Source organism: Zeus faber (genome assembly GCF_960531495.2).
Source record: "Zeus faber genome assembly, chromosome: 5".
Taxonomy (NCBI): Eukaryota; Metazoa; Chordata; class Actinopteri; order Zeiformes; family Zeidae; genus Zeus; species Zeus faber.
The window spans coordinates 27,585,499-27,611,569 of NC_137192.1; the positions used below are offsets into that span (position 1 = coordinate 27,585,499).

Here is a 26,071-nt window from a genome sequence, read left to right on the forward strand (position 1 = left end):
TAGGGAAATTTTTATAGCCATGAGTGCATCGCGGTCGTATGAGTTAACTGTTGATGTTTTTTTTGGCGGACATTATGATAAAAAAAGGAAAAAATACTAAAAAGTAAGAAAGTAACCGGAGCGCCGGCGCAGGCGACCGCTAGGGGCGGCGCCACTATCGCCACTTGACTATTAGTAGTGGTTTAAATGTTGTGGCTGAATACTGTGGAGTATTCATAAACGTCTAGCTGTTATAATCATTATTTCTCTATAGTTTCTCTATATTTGAGCCTTCAACAGTTTAACCTCTAGCTTTGAGAATTTAATCTCCAGGGTTTGGAGCACAGCTCTAAGATGAACAAAGAAGAAAATAAAACGACACAAAACCACAGGATATTTCATAGTGAGAAAGACATTTATATTGCTACCATTTATGGCTGGAGGAACACTTCAAAATACACACACACACACACACACACGCAAAGAAAAAGGGGACATACAGTACATGTTCAGCGAAAAAATATATCAATGTGTGCTTTATTGCGTAATGTAATAATAATGTACTGTTTACCCACATGTACATGTCACATGTCTGAAGTGAATCCCATGCCTTTTTGGATGGAGCTCCTGTATTTAAACTCCTGTTGCACAGCATGCTCACACTGCTGCATCTGCTTGGTGACCAGAAGCATCAGGTGGGTAAAGCGGGATTCAGCAGCTCAACCCAGATTACCTGGAACTGGTCACTGTATTCTGCTTCTTATCAAATATCGTGGTTGAGATTGTTCGATGGCATTGTCTTAACTTTAGGTAGATTCAATGGCAGCAACATGGTGGTTTATGTGAAGAAAACAGCTGGAGATGTTGATCATCTACACCCCTTCACTCTTCTAGAGCTGGGGAATATTTTAATTCCTGTTATTTCTCTTTATTTCTTCTCTCAGTCTTGTGTTTCTGATGAATGATCTGTGTTGTTTTGTGTTGTTCTCTGGTGCCTAACTTAGTGAGTACACATCATTAGTGATCTTTGCTGCTCTAGACTGATGATACAACAATTTTTGACATTTAACTCAGTAACTGCTTCTTTGGACTGTACACCTTGCTGAAAATATTTAATCATATTGCGTTACCTGAATGGGCTAATTCTAAACCTAATTGATGTATTGAGAAAAAATCTACTTTCAAATACTAATCAAAAGATAGTCAACAAAGAAAAATAGATGATAAAACAGATAAACCAATTATAAGAATTATGTTTGAATTTACAAATGTAAAAATCTGATGTCAATGTCCTTTCTGATGATGTACATCTCAGCTTACTATGGTAATTGTTAGTATTAGTTCACTTTAAGAGCATATAATGCTCCATTAAATCCCTCACACTAAAAATGCACAACTTTTCTGCTCAGCTTTCCAGCACAGTGACGTTGGACACATGAACTTTTTCAAGATTGAGAGAAACACCACGAGCGAGGGGTACAGCCGAGACGGGCTAAGCACAGCCATGATCAAGAATGTGATTACCGTCGCCCTTTGCATCTCCATTAACTACATCAATGGAACCCTGGTGCACACCTTCAACAAGAACCAGGTCAGACAGTCAGTTTGATACTGCTAATGAAACTAATACTAATCTGAACAATGAGAGAAATAATAGAAATATATAATGACTTTAAGTGCATACTTTTCATTCTGCGTTGATGAAACTAACTCATGTCATCGCTTTAAGAAATACAAATTAAGGCAGATTTAAGTAACTTAAATAAAAATATGTGTTACATGCAGGATCAGGAGGTGATTTTATGGAAGGTTTCTTCACTAATTGTTTGTATTTTCCAAAACCCCAAAACAGAGACAATGGTAACATTGCAAGCTATGTAATATGAAATGTGTGTACGGACTAGTAAAAGGGGTAAAACTCAATTTGACACCGATATACACTGATTAGCCACAACATTAAAACCACCTGCCTAATATTGTGTAGCTCCCCCTCATGCTGTAAAAACAGCTGTGTCCCATGGAGGCATGGACTCCACAAGAAGGTGTCCTGTGGTATCTGGCACCCAGACGTTAGCAGCAGATCCTTTAAGTACTGTAAATTGCAATGTTGGCCCCCCATGGATCAGACTTGTTGTTCCAGCACATCCCACAGATGCTCCATCGGATTGAGGTCTGGGGAATTTGGAGGACAAGTTTACACCCTGCACTATTTGTCATGTCCCTCAAACCATTGCTGAAAAAATAAATACAGTTGCCATGAAGGGGTGTTCTTCTCTGCAACAATCTTTAGGTAGGTGGTAAGTGTCAAAGTAACATCCACATGAATGCCAGCACCCAATGTTTCCCACACACACCCAGCCATCCACACGATGTAAAAGAAAACGTGATTCATCAGACCGGGCCACCGTCTTCCATTGCTCCATGGTCCAGTTCTGATGCTTACGTGCCCATCATGAGTGCTTTCGGTGGTTGACAGGTGTCCACCACTGTCAGTGGTTATAATGCTGTGGCTGATCGGTGTAGATCTAGAACAGGGGTCTACCTTTACTATCAAAAGAGCCATTTTTGGGGGAAAAAAAAAAAAGAAAGTCTGGAGCCACAAAATAGCCTGTAACCTTATAATGAAGGTAACAGAGCCTATTAAGTCTAAATAAGTTTATCAACATTACTCTAAATGAGCATTCATTAATATGTTTTTTTTTTTTTAGAATGCAGTCAAGTGCAAATGAGAGGCAGGACACTGAAGAGATGTCTCAGGTGACTTAGCAGGAAGCTCCCACTGGCGGGAGCAGTGGCTTAAGTTTTGTTTGAACATTGGGGGGGACACATTAAGCGGGGGTCTGGGCGTCCTCCCTCATAAAATTTTGAGTGTGAATCACCTAATTTCCTGCATTCTGTTGAATTTTTATGCACGCATGAACACTAAACACAAACAGTTCCGAAATCGCTCTCTTTCTATCATCCCCAGACGCGTACTTTTCAACAAATGCAGTGTGTATGTTCTGGAAATGTCTTTCAATATTACCTTTTTGTTTGCTCATTTCTCGCCGCAGATCAAGCATAGCTGTAAGCCAGCAGCATTGGCAGTGAAAGCAAACAAATCGGTCCACGCACTTTAAAATTCTTTCTTTTCATCCGAGACTTTTCTTTTTGGGGATGTGGAATGCATAGCTACTGTACTGCTGGGAAAAAAAGTTCCAAATTTGAGGAGAGTGCGTTCCTGGAAAGCGTGTGCTGTTGCAATCCAGTATCCACGCCCAGCTGTCTGCTCTCCGATTGGCTGGATTGTCTGCATGTGCGCAAGAAAGGGGCTGAATACTCAATTATGATTGGTTTCTCAACACATGAGGCCCCACCTCGTCACGTTCCTGTGGCATTGTTATGAAGCCGCTGCGTCCATCAAAGCTGGAACTCGGAAAACTTAAACGTACTGATGCACATTTTAGTTGACTGTAATGTTAAAACATTTTTTTCCTATGGTCTATAGGCACATTTTTACAATTGAAGAATGTAAGAATCATTGTAGGCACACAACAATGATAAAGGACAATTAAAATGTTGAAAAATTACCTGCATTAATTTCCATATAATTTTTTGTCAAAACCACAGGTTGCCGACCCCTGAGCTAGACTCAAAAGATAATTTTAAACCTTTCTAGACAATGTCTGAATGACTAGAAGAAGCTTTGTAGAGTTCATAAATATCCCTTCATTCATTTGCACTTTTTAATAAAAGTATAACATTTTTATTCCCAGTATTATCAGCCTATAATGATATCATTACAATGGAATCTCAAATTTTCTCTGTTGTTCAACTTAATATTCCTCTTATGTTCCATCCATTGTTCCCTCCAGATCTTTCACATGAACCCTCGTTACATCCTTTTCATCCACCTGGTGATCAACGACATGATCCTCCTGACCATGTTCGTCCTCATTCAGGTCCTCAGCTACATCCTGTTCACCCTCAATGTGTCACTCTGTATATTCTTGCTGTTGGTGGCCATCCAGACCAACCTGAACACTCCGCTGAACCTGGCCGTGATGGCGGTGGAGTGCTACATCGCTGTGTGTCTGCCACTCCGCCACGTCTGGATCTGCACCAAAAAGAGAATCTACATCGCGATTGGTCTGATCTGGGTGACGAGCGGGTTGTCGTTCCTTCCAGATCTGTTTGTCACCCTGGCGACAGAGCCCCATGGGTTTTTCCATTCCAGGATTTTCTGCCTTCGTGAGACGGTTTTCCCAAATCCCATCCTCAGCAAGAAGAGAGACATTTCCTACATAGCCTTCTTGCTCCTGGTCTGGTTCACACTCTTCTACACCTACTTCAGGATACTGTTCACTGCCAAGGCGGTGGCCACAGATGCCAAGAAGGCCAGAAACACAGTGTTGCTCCATGGCATCCAGCTGATTCTCTGCATGCTCACCTATGTCCCCCACCTGGTGATCAGTGGACTGACGTACCTGTTTCCAGGGGGCGTGCCGGCAATTCGCTTTTCTGTCTACGTTTTCATCCAGATTATGCCTCGCCTCATTAGTCCTATCATCTATGGCCTGCGAGACAAAACCTTCAGGAAGCACCTGAAGAGGCATCTGCTTTGTAAAATGCACAATGGCAGCGAACCATAAATTTCCCTGAAGAAAGCTAAAGAGTTCCATATGGTCTTCAATAAATATTACAATATAAAATGTATGTATATCTGACCCACCGCAGTAAAACCTGCATTGTCGCACATTTCTAAAATTGCTAGGAGCAGCCAAATAAGTTGAAAAAAACATTCTAGAGGGAAAAATAGATTTTTCCAGATTTGTGTTCCTTTGTGGGTTTTTTTTTAAATCTCTCAACATATTTTCAAAACCGAGTTTGATTTATTAATAGTAGAAAAATCTTAAACCGTGGAGTGAAATATCCCCGTAAGATTTGATGGGGAAACACAGTTCACATACCGAGACGCTGAATAGCACGGAACAACGCCGAACGATGGTTTTCCTTTAAAGCGAATGTCCAGGTGAAGATCATTCCTCCATATTCCATGTGATGGGAAGTCACAATGTGAAACCAATTTGATAGAGTTCAACCTTTGAATCATACAACTTTTACACACACACACACACTGAGACATCATTGTGTATTGGGCATATACCAACGTCTACCAACAAAGCAGTCATGCTGACGTCACTTCTGTAAACAAGATGAGGATCCGGTTTCACTTGTCTGTGAAAACTTTTGTCTCCATGTTGTTATGGATTACGAGAACTGGGTGGCAGATCTAAATCATATTGCGGAGCTCAATCTGACCAGTGCGATAGATCCAAGTCAGTGTAAGCAGCGCGTACTGAACTTGTTTTCTGCGATGATAGTCAGTTCTCCGACAGTGACGCGGAGAACGACAGGGATGCTGAATCGGATACCGCCGTTATCCCAGACTTGGAGAACATTTCAAACAGTGGATTTCAACCTGAATGTGATGATGAAACTGAATATTTTCAAGAAACACCGGAGGAGACCAATGTTGTTACAACAGAAGAAGTTGATGACGTGATGAAGTCCATTGAGATTGGTGCCGATGTTCTTGTGTACACCAGGCACACGCACACGCACCCCCCCCCCCCCCCCACACACACACACACACACACAAACAGAAGATGTAAGATCTATATTTGAGTGTGAGGATCGATTCCCAAGAGGAGACAAAAGGATTAATGCTCCAGTATTGATTCGCCCATCCTGATTTAGAGACAGTTGGGTCTCTAAATGGGTGCCTTTTCAATTTTGCCACTTGACTTAACTGACCTGATCGACATAGACCTTCTGTGTTTTGCTCACCTTGGTCTGCACATACCTGAGGATCCTGTTTGCCGCCCGGGCCCTGTACCCGGAAAAGATGTCTGCCTAGAGAGGCAGGAACACCATCCCGCTGCATGGCGTGCAGCAGGCCATGTGCGTGCTCTCCTACGTCTTGCCCAGTGTGGAGGTTTTCCTGCACCTCATCTTCTCCGGGCGAATACTGGAGATCAGATTCGTCAACTACCTGATCATCAACATCCTGCCGCGCTTTCTGAGCCCCATCATCTACAGTGTCCGTGACAGGCAGTTCAGGAAGTCCTTGCGTAGGAACTTGTGAGCAAGTGTTGTTTCAAATCACACAAGATCTCTGGGGCTGGGGGGTCTTCTGTGGCTGCAGGGCAGGGTGCTCAGGGTTTTCCTGCTGTCATGGAGTGACTATACGGCTGCGGGACTCAGGGGTGGCTGGGGGGGCTTTTCTGCTTGGAGGCTTCATGATATAATACCAACCTTATATACCAGAACTAATCTGGACAAGCCCCGTGTACTCACCGGTGAACACATCACACACATCACATGCACATGCACACGCACTCACTCACACACACACACACACACACACACACACACACACACACACACACACACACACACACACACACACACACACACACGTATGTATGAAAGTATGTATATGTATGTGACGAATAAACCCCTTGAATCTGAATCTTGAATCAGGAGATAGGGATATGTACAGTTGTAAATCATCTACATAATTATGGTAATTTATTTTGTGTTTCTTTACAATATGTGCAAGTGGAAGCCTATAGAGGTTAAACAATAATGGTCCCAGAATCGAACCTTGGGCCACTCCACATGCATCCACCTTGTTTGACACAAAATCTCCAATGGACACAAAGGACACCTGTCCTGAAGAAAGGTTTTGAACCAATTTAGAACCGGGCCAGATAGGCCGACCCATTTTTGTAATCTCCCTAATAAAATCTGATGGTCAACAGTGTCAGAAGAACAGATCATTTTTTGGCATCAGTGTTTATGTGTAGATCGTGTGTGCCGTTTCTGTGCTATGGTGAGGTCAAAACCCAGATTGATAGGTGTCTAAAAGGCTGTTTGAGGTTAGATAGTTGTTAAGCTAAAGGTAAACTGTTTTTCAAGTATTTTACTGAGGAACGGCAGGTTGGAAATAGGCATGTACTGTAGTTGGCAATAACTGTTGCATCGCGATTGCTCTTCTTCAGGAGTGGTTTAATGACAGCTGTTTTAAATGCTACAGGAAATATACCTGATTGAAGAGAGCCATTTAAAATTACTAATACCTCATGTGCTAGGCAGTTAAAAATAGTTTTAAAAAATGTGGTAGGGAGGGGGTCCAGGCAGCAGATGGAGGACCTGAGCTGACCAACAATATTGTCCAGTCTTTTTATGTCTAAGGGGACGACATGAGACATGGCAGCAGTCATATTACTGGAGGGCTGAAGGGTAGGTTCATTTCTATATTGTATCGATTGAGTCGATCCTTGTAAATTTCATGCTGAACCTGAAGATTTCTTCTTCCACCATTTTCGTTCTGCCTGGTGACACTCTCTCTTAAGCTGCCTGATAACGGCTCCATTTCTCCAGGGGGCTTTTAGTTTTAGTTTTAACAATCTTAGGTGCAATCTTATCAATAATTTTTGTATTTTGGAGTTGAAGTTGTTCACAAGATCCTCAGTTGATGATGAACAGCGGTAACTCATTTACAATTCTCTTAAAGATTTCAATGGTTATTATTGTTAATATGTCTTTTAATTGTTCGGGTACCCCTCTGTTGCACAGGAAGAGCAGACATGACAAAGAAAATGCAACAGTGATCTGAGATAGCAACATCCATGACAAAGGTTACAGTGATATTTAATCCTTTTGATATGACTAAGTCCAGAGTATGCCCCTTATTGTGGGTGGGTCCAGAAACATGCTGAGTGAGGTCAAATACCTCCAATAGGCTAATGAAGTGTTGAGCATCTGGGTGTGCTTGATTGTCAACATGAATATTAAAATCACCTAAGATAATTACACAATCATAATCAGTGGAGACCTTGGACAGTAGCTCAGAAAACTCATCAAGAAAGCCACATTTAGATTGTGGTGGCCAATAGACAGCAATGATTAAAATTGGGCACTGCAGTTTATAGATATAGGAAGGTGTTCAAAAGACGTGAATTCTCAGAGGAGGATTTCCAAGCAGGTATAGATATCAGAGAAGACAGCAGCTATTCCATCGCCTCTTGGATGAACTTGAAATTAGGAGGTGCTGTCTCAATGAGTGCGACTGTGCCATTTCTATACAGCCAGGTCTCAGTTAGTAGAGCAAAATCCAGGTTCTGAGTACTTATAAGCTCATTAACTAAAAAGGACTTGTTCATTCCTGACCTGACGTTTATCAGAGACATTTTTATTGTTCTGGTTGCATGGCTTTGCGGGGTACTGAGAGTTTGATTCTGAACCGCGAGTAGATTGTTTAGATTTCTGTATGTTACAGGGAAGTTACGTAATTTCAGTCTATTGTTTAAGTACAGGAATTTCTAGAGCAGAGTGACAGTCATTACTGTCAGCGTGGATCAGACTCACCAAACATCAGCAGTGAACAGAAGATTTCAGCGTAAGTTCCATGTTCAAGGGAAGGATGCTTTGGTAATAAATAGACAATTTACAGAAATTACAATGTGCTGTTTTATTTTAAAGTTAAAAGTCACAAATTGAAGAAGTGCTATAACAGAAAAAAAATCATAAAGTAATACTTTTTTTTTAAGATGGGTGATATTTTAGAGATTTATTAAGAACCAAACCCATTTGTCCTTAATAACTTTTCATATACTTTTCACATGTTACATGTTCCCCCCAGGAATCGCCACCTTACCGCGGTGGAGGGGTTTGTGTGTCCCTGTGACCCTGGGAGCTGTGTTGTCGAGGGCATTAGCCCCTGGTAGGGTCTCCCAAGGCAGAGTGGTCCCAGGCAAGGGACCAGACAAAGAGCGATTCAAAGGACCCTAATGCAATGACAATCAAGGCAACATGGTACCTCGCCTGGAATAGGGAAACCGGGGCCCCCTCCTGGAGCCAGACCTGGGGGAGCTCGCCGGCGAGCGTCTGGTGGCCGGGTCTTGACCCATGGGGCTCGGCCAGGCACAGCCCAAAAAAATACCATGGAGCCACCACCCTGTGGACCCACCACCTGCAGGGATAGGCGTTGGGGCCGGGTGCAATGTCAGCCGGGTGGCAGGCAAAGGCGGGGGCCCAGGCCTGCTGATCCTCGGCATCATAGACTAGTTCTAGGGACGTGGAATGTCACCTCCCTGGCGGAAAAGGAGCCAGAGCTGGTGCAGGAGGTGGAGCGGTACCAACTAGATATAGTTGGGCTCACCTCTACGCACAGCACTGGCTCTGGAACCAAAATTCTGGAGAGGGGCTGGACTCTCCTTTTTCAGAGTTGCCCAGGGTGAGAGGCGCCGATGGGTGTGGGGATACTCACAAGCCCCCAGCTGAGTGCCGCTATGTTGGAGTTCTCCCCAGTGAACAAGAGGGTAGCCTCTATGCGACTACAAGTTGCTAAGAGGAAAGCTCTGATTGTTGTGTGTGCTTATGCAGCGAACACCAGTTCAGAGTATTCGGCCTTCTTGGAGTCTCTGGGTGGCGTCCTGGAAGGGGCTCCGCCTAGGGACTCTATAGTTCTACTGGGAGACTTCAACGCTCACGGGGGCAACGATGGAGAAACCTGGAGGGGAGTGACTGGGAGGAATGGCCTGCCTGATTTGAATTTGAGTGGTGCTTTGTTATTGGACTTCTGTGCTAGTCATGGATTGGCCATAACGAACACCATGTTCGAGCATAGGGTGGCTCATAAGTGTACGTGGTATCAGACCACCTTAGGTCAAAGATCGATGATCAACTTTGTGGTCGTGTCATTATGCGGCCATATGTCTTGGGTGAAGAGAGGAGCAGAGCTGTCAACGGATCACCACCTGGTGGTGAGTTGGATCAGATAGCGGGGGAAGCTGCCAGACAGACCTGGTCAACCCAAACGTGGAGTGAGGTTGAACTGGCAACGCCTGGTGGATGCCCCTGTACGCGAGGTCTTCAACTGCCACCTCCAGAAGAATTTTTCACGCATCCCGGGCAAGGTTGGGGACATGGAATCCGAGTGGGTCATGTTCAAAACCTCCATTGCAGAGGCAGCTGCTAGAAGCTGTGGTCGGAAGGTAGTCGGTGCCTGTCGTGGCGGTAACCCAAGAACCCGTTGGTGGACAACAGCAGTGAAGAAAACCCTCAAGCTGAAGAAGAAGGCCTTTCGGGCTTGGCTGGCCCAGGGGTCTCCTGAAGTAGCAGACAGGTACCGGCAGGCTAGAAGGGCTGTGGCTCTGGTGGTCACTAAAGCAAAAACCCAGGTGTGGGAGGAGTTTGGGGATGCTACAGAGAAGGACTTCTCTGTAGCAGTTCTGGCAAACTGTGCGGCGACTCAGAAAGGGAAAGCAGGCCTTGGCTCAGGCTGTGTTCAGCCAGAGAGGAGAACCGCTGACCCAGACTGGGGATATTGTCGGGCGGGGGAAAGAGCACTTTGAGGAACTCCTGAAGCCGATCAATACGTCCTCAGGGGAAGAGGCAGTGTCTGAAGACTTGGGGGAAGTCTCGTTAATATGCCTGTTAGAGGTCGCTGAGGCAGTCAAAAAGCTCCTCGTGGCAAAGCGCTGGGGGTGGACGAGATTTGCCCTGAGATGCTGAAGGCTCTGGACATTGTTGGGCTGTCTTGGCTGACACGGCTCTTCAGTGTCGCGTGGGTGTCAGTTACAGTACCTGTGGAGTGGCAGACCGGGGTGGTGGTTCCCATTTTTAAAAAGGGGGACTGGAGGGTGTGCTCCAATTATAGGGGTATCACATTGCTCAGCTTACCCAGGAAAGTTTACTCCAGGGTGCTGGAAAGGAGGCTCCGGCTGATTGCCAATTGCATCTCTGCTTTTTTGCAGATGATGTGGTTTTGTTGGCTTCATCAGACCGTGACCTCCAGCAGGCACTGGGGCGATTTGCAGCCAAGTGTGAAGCGGTTGGGATGAGAGTCAGCACCTCCAAGTTTGAGGCCATAGATCTCTGCTGGAAAACGGTGGATTGCTCCCTCCGGGTTGGGAGTGAGTTGCTGCCCCAAGTGAAGGAGTTCAAGTATCTCGGGATCTTGTTCATGAGTGAGGGGAAAATGGAGTGTGAGATGGACAGGCGGATAGGTGCGGCGTCAGCAGTGATGCGGGTGTTGTACCGGACCGTTGTGGTGAAGAGTGAGCGGAGCCGAAAGGCAAGCCCTCAATTAACCAGTCCATCTATGTCCCAACCCTCACCTATGGTCATGAGCTTTGGGTAGTGACCGAAAGAACGAGATCACGAATACAAGCGGCCGATATGAGTTTCTCTGTATGGTGGCTGGGCTCAGCCTTAGAGATAGGGTGAGGAGCTCGGACATCTGGAGGGAGCTCGGAGTAGAGCCGCTGCTCCTTCGCGTCGAAAGGAGCCAGTTGAGGTGGTTGGGGCATCTGATCAAAAATCTTTGGAGGTTTTCCAGGCACGTCCAACTGGTAGGAGACCACGGGGTAGACCCAGAACGTGCTGGAGGGATTATATATCCCAGCTGACCTGGGAACACCTCGGGGTCCCCCAGGAGGAACTGGAAAACGTTGCTGGGGAGAAGCGGGCCTGGAGCTCCTTGCTCAGCCTGCTGCCACTGCGACCCGGCCCCAGATAAGCGGAGGAAAATGGATGGATGTTACATGTTTACACATAACTGACAGTTTGTATGAACCGAACATGATTGGTAGTGAAAACTTTTACGACCCACCTCTTTTATCCGATTGGCTAAGCAACAATAAGGTGACATTGACGAGCGCGGCACGAGAGAGGAAAGCGGTGGTGCGACATAGAGGAACACAGAGGATTTCAAGCCGCGTGCCCCAACCATAATGTTTGGTGAAGTGCATTTGGCGGATATTTCAATCGGCAGCTTGGTCATGGCACCGAAGTGAGGCATCAAAATCTGCGTCGCAATTCTGTCCGTTAGATACCGATCATATAGTAACCGGTGCAATAGTGGTACCGGGCAGCTCTACGATGAAATAGGATTTTACCGATTTTAAATAGTAAAAAAAAGAAATAAAATTCACTATGTGGCTGTCAATGTTGATATTGTTGACGCTCAGAGAGCCTCAGCTCTCCATCTCTCTCTATCTAACTGTCTCACACACACACACACCAATTCTCGCTCCATCCTAGTCTTTCACATGATATACGATAAAACAACAAAAAAAACGTCAACATATGTGCAAGTCGCCCTGGTGCTGCTTGTTATAAAATGTAGTAACACTGTCTCTAAAAATGGTCACAATATGCGACTAAATGGTCGCAATCTGGAGCCTTGCATAAATAACATGAGTGTACACCTCACTAAGATGGCGGCTACCAAGGACCAAAAACGTAAAAACTGTTTATATAGCAACATATTCATTTTTAATTGCCATGTGATGGACATGATCTGAGCCTTTTAAGATATATTAGAAGGATCCAGACCTGCTCTGCTCAGCTGGACTCTGGGTCTTAGGATGGAAGCCAGCCCTCTGTACAGCCTCCGGATCGCCTGCTCCGAGCGCCTCCGTCTGCTCTCCCAGTCCACCACAGACCGTTCAAACTCTCTGAAAATGTCTCCTCCTGCTGCTATCACCTTGTCATTCAGCGCGTTTCTCACTTCTTCTCCCCCCTTCACCTTATCACACAAGTATAGAAGCTCTCCTACTGCAACAGATTTCGCTCTGGAACAAAATAAGTTAACAGCTTGAGCTGGAGCTGGAGTGTTTTTTGGCGGTTGGCAGAGCAGCTTAGAGGTGAATTACCGCTATTAACTGGCCTGGAGCGGAACTGGAGATCATGCAAGAAACAAATTAAAATTAAATTAAATTAAATTAAATTAAATTAAATTAAAAATGCAATGAAACAAAATATAATAAAATAAAACAAAATAAATTAAAATAAATTAAATAAATAATAATAAAAAAAAATAAATAAATAAATACAAATAACACAAAATAAAACAAAATGAAACAAAATTTAAAAAAATGAAATAAAATAAAATAATTCAAATAAATCGAAATAAAATAAAACAAATAAAATGAAATAAAATAAATTAAATTAATTTTCACAAAATAAATAACCATAAAATGAAATCAAATCAAATCAAATAAAAAAATAAAAAACCATCTGGACCATTTTATTTAAATCAATTTATTTAAAAAACGTAAGAATGGCACAGTGTCTAACCCTAGTAACCCTAACCCTAACCCTAACCCTAACCCTCACCCTCACCCTCACCCTCACCCTAACCCTAACCCTAACCCTAACCCTAACGCCACAATGAAAAATGGGGGATGGTAGCTCAGGCGGTAGAGCTGGTCGTCTAGCAACTTGAAGGTTGCTGGTTAGATCCCAGGCTCCTCCTGCTAGCATGCTGTAGTGCCTGCACACTTAACCCCTAATTGCTCCTGATAGTGTCCACCAGTGTTTGAATTATTGTAAGTTGCTTTGGATAAAAGCGTCTGCTAAATGTAAGTTCCTGGTGTTTTTCCTTCCTTAGTGATTTCTCTTCATATTTTATTTCCTAAACTGAAGCAGATGTTCCATGTTCCATGTTCCACTGTTTCTGCCCAGTGACAGTAGCAGCGTTTCCCTTTTGGGTGCTTGTCTATTTTATATCATGTGTTGTTGAAACCTGTGTAACCTGTTCTCACACCACCGATGACATTCCCTTCCCTTGGTTCCCAGCACCAACATGTGTTTGTATTTCGTCGGCCGCAACAAGACTCTTATATATTCCCTTCTCTATCCACTGCAGGGTCAATAACACTGCCAACAGCTCTGTCGTATATAGTGACGGACGCTCTGATGCTTTACTTCATATCTGTCTCACTCCCTGGATATATAGTGCTGCGCCTGCACACCCTGCATCAGGACCTTTCGAGCGTCCGTCAATACATTCACTGAGTGTCATCACAATAGTTGTGGAGCATCTTGCTCGGTTGTGTCCTTCAGTTGCTACTGCATGTTGAGGTCTTCGTCGACGCTGCGCATGCGTAGTCCACCACCGCTTCGTCTAAACTGCGCATGCCCTACAGTGGAACGTTATGATCTAAGGTAAAGTGACTTTATGGTGTTTAGTTGAGTGTTCCAGTCCCCAGCTGTGACTACGCAGAGGCTTGGCATTATCCCCGTGTTGGCATTTGCCTGGTGTTGGCATATGCCTGGTGTTGGCATATGCCTGGTGTTGGCATTCGCCGAGTGTTGGCATTAGCCTTGCGTTAGCATTAGCTTGACACGGTTCGTTCTGACATTGTAAATGGAAGTGATTGTGGAGCTTCCACCGAACGTCCACTGTGTGTGTTAATTAGTATTTACACCGCAGACGATTCAGGGTATCAGCTGCTCCTCTGCCTTTTACTTTCCTTCTTTATTCCTCCAGCTGCGTTGGACATAAACGGGCCTTAACGAAGGAACAATACATTCACGTTAAACTAGACCGCTGCGTTCCCTAGCAACTAAAACAAATTACTTTGTGTATTTTATATTGTCATTGTTCGGATTATTATTGTTTCTCTTCTCCTTGGCACTTTGTGGGCTAAAAGTGTCTGGAACAAAACAACCGCTGCAGATAGGGACACGGTTGAGGTGTCGTTAGAATCGGTAGGTTGCCGACATCACCTGGTTCAAGTTTCACCCAAATCGATCTACATTCGGAGCAGGAATTAGTGAATAACTAAATTTGACCAGAACTAGCTGAACATTTAAACATCACCGGCTTGCCAACATTCTAAAACTTCCGGTCCGGTTGTGGAGCGACATTGTGGAGTAAGAAGCTTTGTGACATCATCATCCAATTTGTTGTAAATGTGCAGGTTGTGGTTCTGAACGTCCATTCGTGTTGTGCGTGCTTTACAGTCCATCGCTCTGTAGTGGTTAGAGTTAACAAACTGTGTGTGTGTGTGTTTGTGTTTATGTACCGTCTGACCTGGTTGACTTCTGCGGGCTGTTAGATTGATATTTCATCCCTTTGGTCTTTCTGTAAATTAAGACATTCTATTCGGATCTAACCCTGTGTTAGATACGGCGTTCTGTTCCTCCTTACTTTGCGGGATCCGAGGAAGTTGTAAGATACAAAATATGCAAGTCCATGATGAGTTTCATGTTCTGAGAACGAATCGGAAAAATAGGATCCTGAAAATTGTAAATAATCACGCAGCGCGTCAACCACTTTATGGTTTCATGGAATCGTAACCCATTGGAAAACTTGCACAAGAAAAAAAATATTACTCCACAAAAAGTTGTCACCACATCGAGTCCACCCGACTGTGGGAATGAGCGATGCGTTTTATGTACTAGGACCGTGTCAGAAAACTAGCACCCTGGAAATTGTAATTACTGTCAGAAAGACGTCAACACTTAATAGATTTCATAGAACTGTAACCCATCGGAAAATGTAATCCGCAGAAAGGTGTCGCCACTAAAATTACGTGACTAGGTCATTGTTGCCCCATACGACATCAAAGTCACCTGGCCATCACTGTGGCTGCAGCTCAATTTCCTTAGACAACACGTGGAGTTATAACAATGACAAGGTTTGGATTATAAGCAAAAATAGATGGTGGTTCTTCAGAAACTTCATGTACATGCAGCTTCATTCAGCTAAATGTAGCGGCCTTAAATTGAAAATGGAGAAGGAGAAGTAGTGAAGTGCTTCCATAATAAGACATTTCTAATTAATGTTAATGTGAAATAAATGTTGTCTGTATGACATGACAGGCAGTTCATCTATTTCACTGAGTTCTGTTGTAGATTTTAGGCGCAAGAAGTGCAATTAACCTTTTCTAAAAAACTAAAAAGGCTGCAATCAGAGAAAAGGGGATTGGAGTGGAGGTTCTGCTCCATGTGAGTCCCTGGCCTTCTCCCCCGTTACTACTGCACTACTACTACTACTATACTACTCCTACTACTACTACACTACCACTACATTACTACTACTACTCTACCACTACTACATTACTACCACACTACTACTGTACTCATACTACTACTGCACAACTACAGTACATTACTACCACACCACTATTGCATTACTACTACACTACTACTATATTACTGCTACCATATTACGACTGCACAACTACAGTACACTACTACACCATTTACTACTACACTACTACTACATCATGACCGTATGTATATGTATGTGACAAATAATCTCTTGAACTTGAACTACTACATTACTACTACACCACTACTACATTATTACAAAACTACTAAATTACTACTACATTTCTACTACACTACTACTACTGCACAACTACAGTACACTACTACACCACTCCTACATTACTACAAAACTACTAAATTACTACATTTCTACTACACTACTACTACTGCACAATTACAGTACACTACTACACAATTAATACATTACTACTACACTACTTCTACTGCACTACTACTACTACTACACTACTAATACTGCACAACTACAGTACACTGCTACTACACCACTACTGCATTACTACTACACTACTACTACACCATGACCATATGTATATGTATGTGACCAATCTCTTGAACTTGAACTACTACATCACTACTACACCACTACTACATTACTACAAAACTACTCTGTTACTACTACCTTCTACTATACTACTACTACTACTGCACAACTACACCACTACTATGTTACTACTACACCACTACTTCTACTGCACTAGTACTACTACGACTACACTACTAATACTGCACAACTACAGTACACTACTTCTACACCACTACTCCATTACTACTACACTACTTCTACACCAGTACTCCATTACTTCTACATTACTACTGCACAACTACAGTACCCTTACTGCTACACTTCTACACTACTACTACGTCACTAATACACTACTACATTACTTCTACTGCACTACTACAACAATACCACTGCACTACTACTGCTCTACTACTACTCTACTACTACCTTACTACTACAGTTATCTTAATCCTCCAGTAAAACTCCTAATTGTTATACTGTTACTCTACTCCTTAACTCCTCCATAGTCCTAATCATTCTACTTTCATTTGGGTGTTTGCGAGTCCCTTCCAGAAAAAAAACACATTTGATACGCTTCCCTAAATGATGTAGAAGTAAAAATAAATCAAGTTGTGAAGTTTCGATGCTTTTTGGTATTTTACTCCTGTGTCACATTTTGTGCTTGATGGTTGAACTGTGTTTACTTGCAGGACAGCATTACTGATACTGACATGGAAAACCTGGATATCTGCAACATGACTTCATCACAAGTGGTGAGAAATATGTTTTTTAGCAAACACAGGGTTCTCACCAGGTCCTTGATATTTTTATATATATACAGGTACTCCTGAATTTAACGACCTACCTGTTTAAGGACCGTTCTGACTTACGACCAGCTCTCAGACCAGTCTGTATTGTGTGCTACTTACAATACCGAGGCATGCGAGGCATCTCAGCATCAAGCATCTCATCTCATCACCGTTCTCAGTCTCAGTCTCGTTCCCGCAGTTTGTCAGTATTCACTACACTAGAGTTCGCAATCACCCAAACCGTGAAATAACACAGGTTCTTGCTTATCGACCAGTTCGCTTAACGACCTGGTGAATCTTGAATCTTAAGTGAGGAGTACCTGTATACTAATATCAATACTAGTTGATGAGACTAAGATTATGTTATATTTTAATTAATAAAGATCCCATGAAGTCCTTGAAAATGAAAAAAATAGTGCTTAGAAAATTACTTAAAGTCATTGTATTTCATTTGGCAGAATGAACCCTGAGTAAAAACACTTCATGTGTGAAACAATAGACCACAGGCCGTTGTCCTACCTGCACCAATTCGTCTGTCAGACTGACACCACCCTATCTTGAGGAATATGCCAGACTGCCAAAAAATAGAGCTGAGGATGAATTTAGAATGAATATCAATACAGTTTAGCTCTGATAGGTGGGATATGACATCATACAAGCAGGTCTGAAGTTTGAATGTTTTCCTTCTCTCTCTCTCTCTCTCTCTACCGCTATTAGTCTGATAAAATTACTTGCCCACCGCCCCCACCCTCGTTTTGCTTTTTTTAAATATAGAAATAAAACCCAATTAGTTGATTTTCCTGTATCAGCTCACACGTTTATCAAATAATAAAATTAATTTGTAAAATACTAAGTGTGTTATCAATACTTAGTCGGACGCTAAAAAACTAAAACTGTCTGCTTCGTGCGCAGCACAGCAAAGTCTGCGGAGTCACTTTTCACTCATCACAAGAGGAGAGGAGAGAAAGAAAGTTCTAGAAGACCCTACATCAGGTCTGGATCAGGACCTGTCTCCCTCTCCATGCGTAATTTGCGGCCGCGATCTCTGTCCGCTGCTTGTCCCTGTTCCTCTCAATATCACATTAAGAACATGGTATTTTTTATTTTAGGTTTTATTTTACTCCATTTTATTGTACTTTTTATTTTACTCCCAAACAAAAAAAGCAGCACTGTGCATAATGAGGATCCCCTCCCCGGTTGTAAAATATCGTCATTGTCATGAGTTTTTAACTGGTGGGAAAAATTCCTCATCGTTGCATCCCTGCCGACCTGAGGTCCATTGCTGCATGTCTCTCTCTCTACCCCCCTATCTCGCTATTTCCTGTCTCTCTCCAATAATGGCAAAAATAGATGGAAAAAAAATGATTCTCAAAGATATTAGGATTTTTGTGGGATGATGATACAAGGATAGTTTATTATTGAAGCATTAAAGTCGTTAAATTCTTAACTACAGCTCTACCTGCTATGTTATTTATTAGTTATTAAAGTGTCTGTGCTTGGTACTTGCAGTTGGTGCTTCCCTACATTGTGATCACACACTCGGCAGCGCCGCTCATCTCACAGCTGCAGGGACAATCCCTGACCACGCCCATCATCTACACACATCCAATAGGAGAACAGCAACACAGGAATCAATCACACATCCAGCCAATCGGCATTCAGCAAGGTAAAGGATGTTTGAAGCACCATAAAAATATTTTTTTACACTAAAAGTGTCGGTGACTGAATTTCCCTCCCTGTGTCTGTATCTCAGCGTTCCCTCCAGAGCTCCTGCAGCTCTCTGTCTGTAAAGAGGAGCTTCCCCTTGAGCAGCAGGAGTGGAGCCCCAGTCTGAGCCAGGAGGGGCTGGAGCCCCCACATATTAAAGAGGAAGAGAAGGAGTTCCCTGTGAAGAAGGAACATGATGAAGAGTGCGCTCAGTGGTCCCAGCTTCATCAGCGCCAAAGTGAGGAGAATAGAGAGGCAGAACCTGTAGCCAGCACCTCAACTGAAGAGATGGAAGCAGAAGTAGTAGAAGTTGAAGTAGAAGTAGATCCAGAAGATCCAGCTGCTGCTTTAGAACCAAGTGGTGCTGAGCAGTTCCTCTGTTCACACTGTTCTGAACCTGAGACTGAAGACAGTGATGGATGTTGGAAGAAGACCACAGAACCTCCGTCAGGTAACTAATTGTTTTCCTTCTCCCACCAAGCTCTCCTGCTTAGTCATTGAGTTGGGTTAGTTTTTATTTAAGCTCCTCATCCTATCTCTTAATGCCGGGATCAGACTACACAATATTTTTGTCTCTCACGATGGTCACCATGTCAGATAAGGCAATCATCAAGTCAAGAAGTTGTCAACAGACATGAAGGGCTATGTGTGATGCTGGTGGTCTTGTGTTCCTAAAAGAAAAATAAACAAAAGAAAAGTGATTGTGGATGCTGGAAGATCACAATCTGATGAGGCAACAGAGACCACATCATCTGCAATAAGCAGAGATGTTTTGGTATGAAACAGTGCGAGTTACAACATTTTCCTACAGCAGTGGGCAAGATGGCGGCGCTATTGACGTATCATTGCTGCGGGTTTCAGGCGGGGAATCTGTTTCTGACATGTTTTACTGAAAATAAAGTTGAAACGTGGGTGTTATTTGCACATGCTGTACCTTTTCTACATTTCCAACATGTAATTAACAGTAAACTGTCTTGAATCTCAGCTTATGACAGCTTCAAATGATTCAAATTATGTTTTGAGTTTAGACGGGCATATTGTGTACTTTTTTATTAAAATGTCATGTTTCATATTATATTATTGTAAACTGTGATTAGATTTAAATGAGAATTATTGTGAACTTTTGATTAGATTCGAGGATTACAAAACTCAGTGCAAAGTGTATATAGAAGAATGCACCATTCGTAATGTTTCACATATCTTTGTGTGTGTCTGTATTTCATTGTTGCCTCCAGAGCTCCAGCAGCTCTCTGTCTATAAAGAGAAGCTTCCCCCTGAGCAGCAGGATTGGAGCACCAGTCTGGGCCAGGAGGAGCCAGAGCCTCTGCACATTAAAGAGGAAGAGGAGGAGTTTCCTGTGAAGAGGGAACACGGTGAAGTGTGTGCTCAGTGGTCCCAGCTTCATCAAAGCCAAACTGGGGAGAAGAGAGAGGCAGAACCTGTAGCCAGCACCTCAACTGAGCAGATGGAATCAGAAGCTGATGGAGAGGACCGGGGAGTGTCAGAAGCAGCCAGTAGCTCAGATCCAGCTGCTGATTTTGAACCAGCTGGTGCTGAGCAGCTCTTCTTTTCACACTCTTCTGAAACTGAGACCGAAGACAGTGATGAAGATTGCAAGGAGACCAGAGAACCTCAGTCTGGTAATTTTTATTTTTTTCTCCCACCAAGCTGTTGACCGGCAGATTCTTTATTCAGTTAGTCTGAAATGTAACGGTAGCAAAATTGAGATTTATAAAAAATGTATAGATATAAAAAATTCATGGATACAGGATTTTGCTGAAGTACACAAAGTACACATAATTACATGAAGTTCTCAGATGATACAAACGTCCTGGGGCTCAAGTTGAACTACTCTGATAGTCAAATTCACAAGTCTATGATCCAGAGCTTTAGTCGGTGGGGTGTTTATTCGGTGGGGCTTTCTCACTCTCAGCGTTAATAAAACAGAAGATAGTGTTTGACCCCAAATCCATTGGTGACCACTCTCCAGTGATAATCCATGACCAGAGGATAGGACAGGTGAGCTCAAGATTCAAGAGGTTTATTCGTCACATACATATACATACTTTCATACATATATGAAGTGAAATGCCTTTACAACGTACCCAGAGATTATGCACAATAGTTACTAAACCAAACATAATAGCTGACCTACTGCCTACCTAGCTAACTATCTGAAACTAACTGATTCCTAAAACGTAATGCAGTTAGGAATAAAATAATATAAAAACATAAAATAAAAATTAAATAAGACTCAAAAAGACCATACAAAGTGGGGGTACAAAATACAAGGGAATAGGGTTATTATATGGGATAGGCTATTTGTACATACAGATATGTGCAGTAAAAATATTTACAGTATAGTATACAACAGTACTACAGCAGTACAGTAACACCAAACAGAACAGCAATACAGCGCAGTATGCAGTAACCCAGAACAGTGATGCAGTATGCAGTACAGTATGGTACATACAGTACAGTAGGGCAGTGTGAGTGACTCAGTTTGTTAGGATTCCTGGTATTCTCAGCATTGACAGTTCTTCTGGCTTGCGGGAAGAAACTCCGTCACAGTCTCTCTGTCCTCGCTGTGTGACTGCGGAGGCGCTTCCCCGACCTCAGCAGCTGGAACAGTTTGTTGTTGGGGTGGTGAGGATCCTTCATGATCCTGCGGGCTCTGCTACTACACCTGCTGGTGTATAAGTCCTGCAGGGAGGGGAGGGTAGTTCCGATGGTACGCTCGGCTGAACGCACCACTCTCTGCAGGGCCCGCCTGTCCTGAGCAGTACAGTTTCCAAACCAGGCAGTGGTGTTGCCTGTCAGGATGCTCTTCACCGCTCCAGAGTAGAAGGACTTGAGGATCCCCTCCGAGACCCTTAAATTCTTCAGCTGCCTGAGGTGGTTAAGCCGCTGTCTCGCCTTTCTCACCAGAGTTTCTGTATGTAAAGTCCATGTTAAATCCTCTGTGATGTGGACTCCCAGGTACTTGAAGCTGCTCACCCTATCGACAGAAGTCCCATTAATCACCAACGGCGCGTGCGTCCCAGGTTGTAATCCCCTCCTAAAGTCCACAATTAGCTCCTTAGTTTTGCTGACGTTCAGGTGGAGGCTGTTGTCCTGGCACCAGAGTGACAGGTCAGTCACCTCCTCACAGTAGGCCTTCTCATCGTTGTTAGTGATCAGGCCCACCACGACGGTGTCATCAACAAACTTGGTGTTGGAGCTGGACCCGGCCACACAGTCATGTGTGTACAGTGAGTACAATAGAGGGATGAGGACGCAGCCCTGGGGGGATCCAGTGTTCAGGGTGAGGGAGCTGGACATGTGCCTTTGCACCCTAACCACCTGGGGCCGGGCTGAGAGGAAGTCCAGGATCCAGGCACACAACGGTGTGCTCAGTCCTAGTTCCCGCAGCTTGTCTGATGGGGACTATGGTATTGAAAGCTGAACTGTAGTCAATGAACAGCAATCTCACATACTGTAGGCCCCCTTCCGGCCATCCAGGTGCGTGAGCGTGGTGTGCAGTACCTGTGAGACTGCAACGTCCTTGGATCTGTTCGGCCGGTACGCGAACTGCAGCAGGTCCAAGGTGCAGGGGAGGGAGGCGCAGATGTAATCCTTAATCAGCCTCTCAAAACAAGTCATGACCACAGAGGTCAGGGCCACTGGACGGTAGTCAATCAGGCAGGCTGGAAAGGCGATCTTCAGAACAGGAATGACGGTAGACCTCTTGAAGCAGGACGGGACCACCGACTCGGCCAGGGAGGCATTGAATATCCTAGTGGGCTTGGGCTAGCTGGTTAGCACAGGACTTCAGTACTCACCCAGATATGACATCTGGGCCCGCAGCTTTCCAGGTGTTCACCTGCATCACAGCGCTCCTGACGTCAAGCTCAGACACTAAGAGTGTGCGCTCATCCCCAGCGGTGTAACTCCAATAAGCTGGCGAGCTAGCGGTGCTGTTGCCAGACTCAAACTCCGCAAAAAAAGAGTTCCGTTCGTTGGCCAGGGAGGCATCCAAACTTGTGGCTAGGGAGGAGCTGCTTTAGTAGTTCATAATAGTCCGCAGGCCCTGCCACAAGCCTCTGGTGTCCTGTTGCGCCATCTGTCGCTCCACTCTGTCCCTATACATTCATTTAGCGTCCTTCACCGCCTCCACAGATTACGATGCCGCTTTGTAACTGTCCATATTTCCACTTACGAGACTGTCATTGTAAGTGGCTGTGTGAGCATTCAGAACGCCGCGGATGGATTTATCGACCCACGGTTTCTGGTTCGGAAATATCCAGACTTTCACCGTGTGAACGATGCTATCCCCTAACATAGCTATGAAGCATGTAGCTACTTCTGTAAACTCGCTGACGTCACTGGAACTTGATTGGAACATGTCCCATTCTTCGTCAGTAAGAGCGTCCTGATGCGCGTGTCTGATGATTGGTCCGACCACCACTTTACTGTCCCTCGTCACTACCGTTCCACATGCAATGCACGGCTTATGAACAAGGATCAGAGCAATGGCCGTGTGGTCCGATTTCCCAAAAACAGAGAGCGAGACGGTCTTGTGTCGGTTGTTGTACTGTGTGTAGCAGTGGTCCAAAGTTCTATCTTGGTGGCACACGTGATGTGTTGATGGAAATTTGTTTGTTCTGAAGTCCGCACAACACGTCGCACAAGTCTGATAGTGCTCTGTCGGTGTTGGCTTGAGGTGGAATATAAATGGCTGTAATGATGACCGTGCTGAATTCCCGGGGGAGGTAAAATGGCATGAGATAGTCAGCTGTTCCAGGTTCGGCGAGCAGGAGAGGGAGAGAGTCTTGATGTTGGACTTACACTGTGGCTATTTATCATGTGGCAGACGCCTCCACCCTTGGATTTCCCCAACTATTCCGGTCTGTCGGAACACGGAGAAGGACTCGGCTGGACAAATGCCTTCATCAGGCACCAGTGGGTTCAGCCATGTCTCCGTCAGGGCGAGGACGCAACAGTTTCTCGAATCCCATTGGAATGTAATCCTCGCTCGAAGATCATCCATCTTGTTCTCCAGGGACTGGACCTTAGCAAGAATGATGCTTGGCAGGGGTGGACGGTAAGGTTGCGTCCTCATTTTAACCCGAATGCTGCCTCGTTTACCGCGGTGCCGTGGAACATTTTATTGATATCGCTGTTGGTGCGTGAAATCCCGTGGGGGCCCCCCTGGATCCGCAGATATAAAGTCCCAAGGTTGATCTTCCAGGGAAACTTTTATATCCAGGAGTGCATCGCGGCCGTAGGAGATCACTACCGATGAGTTTTTGGCGTACATGGTGATATAAAACGGATAAAAATACTAAAATGGGCATAAACAACGAGGAGTGCCTGTGCAGGCTGCCACTAACGGGCGGCACCACGTCACAAATCTTACAGCTCTTACAGATACCTTGGCATTCAAATAGATGACCAACTGGGGGCAGTGGCTCAGTAAGTAGAGTGGGTTTTCTAGTAATCAGGAGGTTGATGGTTCAATCACTGTTGCTTGATTGTTCGTATTGATTGTACAACACATTTCCTTCAGGACAATAAAGTCTATCTTATCTTACACAAATTACAGTTCCCATCATACATTTCTGTAACTATTCACTATGTGGTTGAATGGTGAGGGCAGTATAGTGAATAATCTTGCTTTGCCTTTGATTCAGTTAACACCTGTTTGTGATTGGAGCTTTCACTGCTCAGTTTTCCTACTTCTGTCCTATAAAGCCTGTAGGTACCGTTGGAACATGTTTGTGTCACAGCTTTAGGTGGTTTTCCTCATATCTGTCTGTAAAACACGTTTTGCTGTTTCAACTAGTGAGTGTCTTCAGCAGCTGCTGTTACATGTGGGGTCCCCCAAGGTTCAGTTCTTGGTCCAAGTTTATTCTATCTGTACTTGCTTTCCCTGGGTTGTATTAAGTTCAGTTTACGTGTCTCACTGCTATGCCAATGACACACAACTGCACCTATTTGTCAACCCGAATAATCCCAGAATTCTGGGACCATAACTCAATTGTTGAGGCATAACATCCAGGAGTAGAATGGCGATGTTAAAAAATATTTCCGTCAGAGTGGTCTTCCCTGTGTGCAATATTGTATATCTCTTCAAGTAAATGTTTGATATCATCAGATTGCACATAGTTCGCATGTATTTGCAATTTTAACTACATTGTTATGGATTGTTTTTCTTGCCGGAAGCCAGACAGTGGAAGCTTTGCAGTTGCCGAGCCCACTGCTGCGCTAGGTATACTAGTTATGAAATAATTTAAAATCAATAAGTGGAATAGTGGCATAATGCAGCCAGCCGGTCACCATTGCAAATTAACTCTTTTTCAGTGGTCAGTGTTTACTCAACAACTATATTGTGGGGGGTGGTAGCTCAGGGGGTAGAGCTGGTCGTCTAGTAATCTAAAGGTTGCTGGTTCGATCCCAGGCTCCTCCTGCTATCATGCTGCAGTGTCCTTGAGCAAGACACTTAACCCCTAATTGCTCCTGATGGCTGCATCCGTCGGTGTTTGAATTAATTGTAAGTCGCTTTGGATAAAAGCGTCTGCTTAATGTAACATTCTTAGTGCCCTCTCTGACTTGTTTTATAATCCAATCTTGTCTTTCTTTCTCTCTCCTCTCTTAGGTTATCACCGAAAATGTCATCCTACTCAAAGAGGAAAGAAACTATATGACTGTGAACAGTGTGGGAAGAGGTTTTCGACAAGAGCTGAAGTAAAAGTACACCTGCGTATGCACACAGGAGACAAGCCTTTCCCCTGTGAACAGTGTGGGAAGAGATTCAGTCGGTCAGCCAGTCTCAAGATTCATCAGCGTACACACACAGGAGACAAGCCATATCACTGTGATCAGTGTGAGAGAAGATTCAGTCTATTGCATCATTTGAAAAAGCATCAGCTTACACACACAGGAGAGAAGCCTTACCAATGTGAACAGTGTGGGAAGAGCTTTATGACTAGCTGTTATTTAAAAGTGCATCAGCGTACACACACAGGAGAGAAACCATATCACTGTGATAAGTGTGGGAAAAGATTTAAACAGTCAGCCAAGCTCATAATTCATCAGCGTACGCACACAGGTGAGAAACTTTACCACTGTGAACAGTGCGGGAGGCGATTCAGTCAATCACCCAATCTCAAGAGCCATC

General features: G+C 44.1%; 2 protein-coding genes across 2 annotated transcripts in view; both read left to right on the forward strand.

The window, feature by feature from the left end:
• LOC307230645 (odorant receptor 131-2-like) overlaps positions 1 to 4,610 on the forward strand; it is a gene marked incomplete at both ends in the record, with an annotated part of 15,701 nt that extends 11,091 nt beyond the window's left edge. Inside the window, one exon of the mRNA XM_080001081.1 lies at positions 3,834 to 4,610. Within this exon, the coding sequence (XP_079857207.1) occupies positions 3,834 to 4,610 (777 nt within the window). The remainder of the gene's footprint in view (positions 1 to 3,833) is intronic.
• Positions 4,611 to 9,275: 4,665 nt separating this feature from the next.
• Positions 9,276 to 25,642, forward strand: LOC307230646 (uncharacterized protein; the record flags this gene model as incomplete). The annotated part of the gene is made up of 7 exons (XM_080001082.1): positions 9,276 to 9,347; positions 17,107 to 17,169; positions 18,715 to 18,871; positions 18,959 to 19,363; positions 20,148 to 20,426; positions 20,846 to 20,931; positions 25,550 to 25,642. The coding sequence occupies 7 exons, from the start codon at positions 9,276 to 9,278 to the stop codon at positions 25,640 to 25,642; spliced, it is 1,155 nt and encodes a 384-aa protein (XP_079857208.1).
• Positions 25,643 to 26,071: the final 429 nt, after the last annotated feature.